The 4,223-nt window shown below is 49.4% G+C and overlaps 1 protein-coding gene across 1 annotated transcript; it reads right to left on the bottom strand.

Moving 5' to 3' along the window:
- Positions 1-1,078: 1,078 nt before the first annotated feature.
- LOC135974769 (uncharacterized) lies at positions 1,079-3,244 on the bottom strand. The gene is made up of 2 exons (XM_065563311.1): positions 2,315-3,244; positions 1,079-1,716 (listed from the first exon to the last, which is right to left on the bottom strand). Exons 1-2 carry the CDS (start codon positions 2,853-2,855, stop codon positions 1,121-1,123), a joined length of 1,137 nt encoding a protein of 378 aa, XP_065419383.1. The 5' UTR covers positions 2,856-3,244; the 3' UTR covers positions 1,079-1,120.
- Positions 3,245-4,223: the final 979 nt, after the last annotated feature.

Raw genomic sequence — 4,223 nt, 5'->3', positions numbered from 1 at the left:
CTTTCGCATGCGTAAGGGCACTTTCATGGAACTTTGTGACTTGCTTTCCCCTGCCCTGAAACGCCAGGATACCAAGATGAGAGCAGCCCTCACAGTTGAGAAGCGAGTGGCGATAGCCCTGTGGAAGCTTGCAACGCCAGACAGCTACCGGTCAGTCGGGAATCAATTTGGAGTGGGCAAATCTACGGTGGGGGCTGCTGTGATCCAATTTGCCAGGGCAATGAAAGACCTGGTGATAGCAAGGGTAGTGACTCTGGGCAACGTGCAGTCAATAGTGGATGGTTTTGCTGAAATGGGATTCCCAAACTGTGGCGGGGCCATAGACGGAACCCATATCCCTATCTTGTCACCGGAGCACCAAGCCACCGACTACGTAAACCGCAAGGGGTACTTTTCAATGCTGCTGCAAGCCCTGGTGGATCACAAGGGACGTTTCACCAACATCAACGTGGGATGGCCGGGAAAGGTACATGATGCTCGCGTCTTCAGGAACTCTGCTCTGTTTCGAAAGCTGGAGGAAGGGACTTTCTTCCCGGACCAGAAAGTGACCATTGGGGATGTTGAAATGCCTATCGTGATCCTTGGGGACCCAGCCTACCACTTAATGCCATGGCTCATGAAGCCGTACACAGGCAGCCTGGACAGGAGTCAGGACCTGTTCAACTACAGGCTGAGCAAGTGCCGAATGGTGGTGGAATGTGCATTTGGACGTTTAAAAGCGCGCTGGCGCAGCTTACTGACTCACTCAGACCTCAGCGAAAAGAATATCCCCATTGTTATTGCTACTTGCTGTGCGCTCCACAATATCTGTGAGAGTAAGGGGGAGACCTTTATGGCGGGGTGGGAGGTTGAGGCAACTCGCCTGGCCGCTGATTACGCGCAGCCAGACACCAGGGCGGTTAGAGCACAGCAGGGCGCGGTGCGCATCAGAGAAGCTTTGAAAACGAGTTTTGTGACTGGCCAGGCTACTGTGTGAAACTTCTGTTTGTTTCTCCTTGATGAACCCTCCAAACCCCCGCCCCCGACCCAGTTCACTCTACTTCCCTGTAAACCAACCACCCTCCCCTCCCGCTTGCAGAGGCAATAAAGTCATTTTTTTTTAACATTCATGCATTCTTTATTAGTTCCTTACAGAGGTAGGGGGATAATTGCCAAGGTAGCCTGGGATGGGTGGGGGAGGAGGGATGGAAAAGGACACACTGCATTTTAAAACTTTAAGTCTTATTGAAGGCCAGCCTTCTGATTCTTGGGCGATCATCTGGGGTGGAGTGACTGGGTGGACGGAGGCCCCCCACCATGTTCTTGGGCGTCTTGGTGAGGAGGCTATGGAACTTGGGGAGGAGGGCTGTTGGTTACACAGGGGCTGTAGCGGCGGTCTCTGCTCCTGCTGCCTTTCCTGCAACTCAACCATACGCTCGAGCATATCAGTTTGATGCTCCAGCAGACGGAGCATTGCCTCTTGCCGTCTGTCTGCAAGCTGACGCCACCTATCGTCTTCAGCCCGCCACTTGCTCTGTTCATCCCGCGATTCAGCCCGCCACCTCTCCTCTCGTTCATATTGGGCTTTTCTCATCTCCGACATTGACTGCCTCCATGCATTCTGCTGTGCTCTATCAGCGTGGGCGGACATCTGCAGCTCCGTGAACATCTCGTCCCTCGTCCTACGTTTTCTCTTTCTAATGTTCACGAGCCTCTGCGAAGGAGAAACATTTGCAGCTGGCGGAGGAGAAGGGAGAGGTGGTTAAAAAAGACACATTTTAGAGAACAATGGGTACACTCTTTCATTACAAGGTCACATATTTCGGCTTGCAGGCAGCCATCGTAGGCCACAGTGTTTTGGCTTTTTTAACCTTCTTAACATGCGGGAAAGGTTGCAAACAGCAGCGCATTTCCCATATCAAGGATGAATTGGGTTGTCCATTTAAAATGGGGTTTCAATGTAAAAGGAGGGGGCTGCGGTTTCCCGGTTAACATGCGGCACAAACACAAGTAAACCACCCCCCCACACACACACACACACGATTCTCTGGGATGATCACTTCACCCCTCCCCCCACCGCGTGGTTAACAGCGGGGAACATTTCTGGTCAGAAGAGCAGGAACGGGCGCCTCTGAATGTCCCCTTAATAAAATCACCCCATTTCAACCAGGAGAGCTTTCTGGAGATGTCCCTGGAGGATTTCCGCTCCATCCCCATACACGTTAACAGACTTTTCCAGTAGATGTACTGGCCGCGATTGCCAGGGCAAAGTAATCATTAAACACGCTTGCTTTTTTTTTGTAATGTTTACAAATAGTTACAAAGTTACACTCACCAGAGGTCTCCTGTGTGCCCTGAGGGTCTTGGGTGAGTTCGGGGGTTACTGGTTCCAGGTCCAGGGTCACAAACATATCCTGGCTGTTGGGGAAACCGGTTTCTCCGCTTCCTTGCTGCTGTGAGCTACCTACAGTACCTCCATCGTCATCTTCCTCGTTCCCCGAACCGTCTTCCCTGTGTGTTTCTCCAGTGAGAGAGTCATAGCACACGGTTGGGGTAGTGGTGGCTGCACCCCCTAGGATCGCATGCAGCTCCGCGTAGTAGCGGCAAGTTTGCGGCTCTGCCCCGGACCTTCCGTTTGCTTCTCTGGCTTTGTGGTAAGCTTGCCGTAGCTCCTTAATTTTCACGCGGCACTGCTGTGTGTCCCTGTTATGGCCTCGGTCCTTCATGGCCTTGGAGATCTTTTCTAATACTTTTCCATTTCTTTTACTGCTACAGAGTTCAGCTATCACTGCTTCATCTCCCCATATGGCGAGCAGATTTCGTACCTCCCGTTCGGTCCATGCTGGAGCTCTTTTGCGATCCTGGGAGGACTCCATCACGGTTACCTGTGCTGATGAGCTCTGCGGGGTCACCTGTGCTCTCCACGCTGGACAAACAGGAAATGAAATTCAAACCTTCGCGGGTCTTTTCCTGTCTACCTGGTCAGTGCATCTGAGTTGAGAGTGCTGTCCAGAGCGGTCACAATGAAGCACTGTGGGATAGCTCCCGGAGGCCAATAACGTCGAATTCCGTCCACACTACCCCAATTCCGACCCGCAAAGACCGGTTTTATCGCTAATCCCCTCGTCAGAGGTGGTGTAAAGAAACCGGTTTAAAGGACCCTTTAAGTCGAAAGAAAGGGCTTCGTTGTGTGGACGTGTCCAGGCTTAATTCGGTTTAACGCTGCTAAAGTCGACCTAAACCCGTAGTGTAGACCAGGCCTTAGGAACCATTAGAAAAGGGATAGACAACAAGACAGTAAATATTGTAATGCCGCTATATAAATCCATAGTAGCCACACACCTTGAATACTGCATGCAGTTCTGGTTGTCCCAACTCAAAAAAGATATATTAGAATTAGAAAAGGTACAGAGAATGGCAACAAAAATGATTAGGGGTATGGAACAGCTTCCATAGGGGGAGAGATTTAAAAGACTAGGATGTTCAGCTTGGAAAAGAAATGACTAAGGGGGCATGTCATAGGTTCCACCCCCACTCTGAACTTTAGGGTAGAGATGTGGGGACCTGCATGAGAACCCCTAAGCTTAATTACCAGCTTAGATCAGTATGCTGCCACCACCCAAATATTTGAGTCATTTGGGAAACTCTGTCTTCTCCCCCAAAATATTTCCCTCACAAGTACTATAACCCTTCCCGGGGTAGCTTGAGAGACTCCTCCACCAATTCCCTGGTGAACACCAATCCAAACCCATGGATCTTAAAACAAGGAGAAATTAACCATCCCCCCTCCTTTCCCCCCACCAATTCCTGGTGAGTCCAGATCCAACCCCCTTGGATCTTAAAACAAGGAAAAATCAATCAGGTTCTTAAAAAGAAGGCTTTTAATTAAAGAAAACAAAGGTAAAAGAACAGGAGTACTTGTGGCACCTTAGAGACTAACAAATTTATTAGAGCATAAGCTTTCGTGGACTACAGCCCACTTCTTCGGATGCATGTAAAAGGTAAAAGAAAAACCTTTGAGAGACTAGCATCCAAGCTACTCTCACAGACAACAGATTCAAAACACAGAGGATGTTCCCCTGGGCAAAACCTTAGATACACAAAAGAATTCCTAATTTGATTATTCCTCTAATTGCACAAGACAAGTTACAAAAGAAAATAAACATAAACCTATTTATTCCTTTTCTAATACTCACTACTCTGATAAGAGGCTGATTCCTTGATCTTTTCCACTCCAGCCAAAC

Source organism: Chrysemys picta, chromosome 12 (genome assembly GCF_011386835.1).
Source record: "Chrysemys picta bellii isolate R12L10 chromosome 12, ASM1138683v2, whole genome shotgun sequence".
In the NCBI taxonomy this organism is placed as follows: Eukaryota; Metazoa; Chordata; order Testudines; family Emydidae; genus Chrysemys; species Chrysemys picta.
The sequence above is the reverse complement of the archived record's forward strand: the minus strand, read 5'-3'. Positions and strand labels throughout refer to the sequence as shown.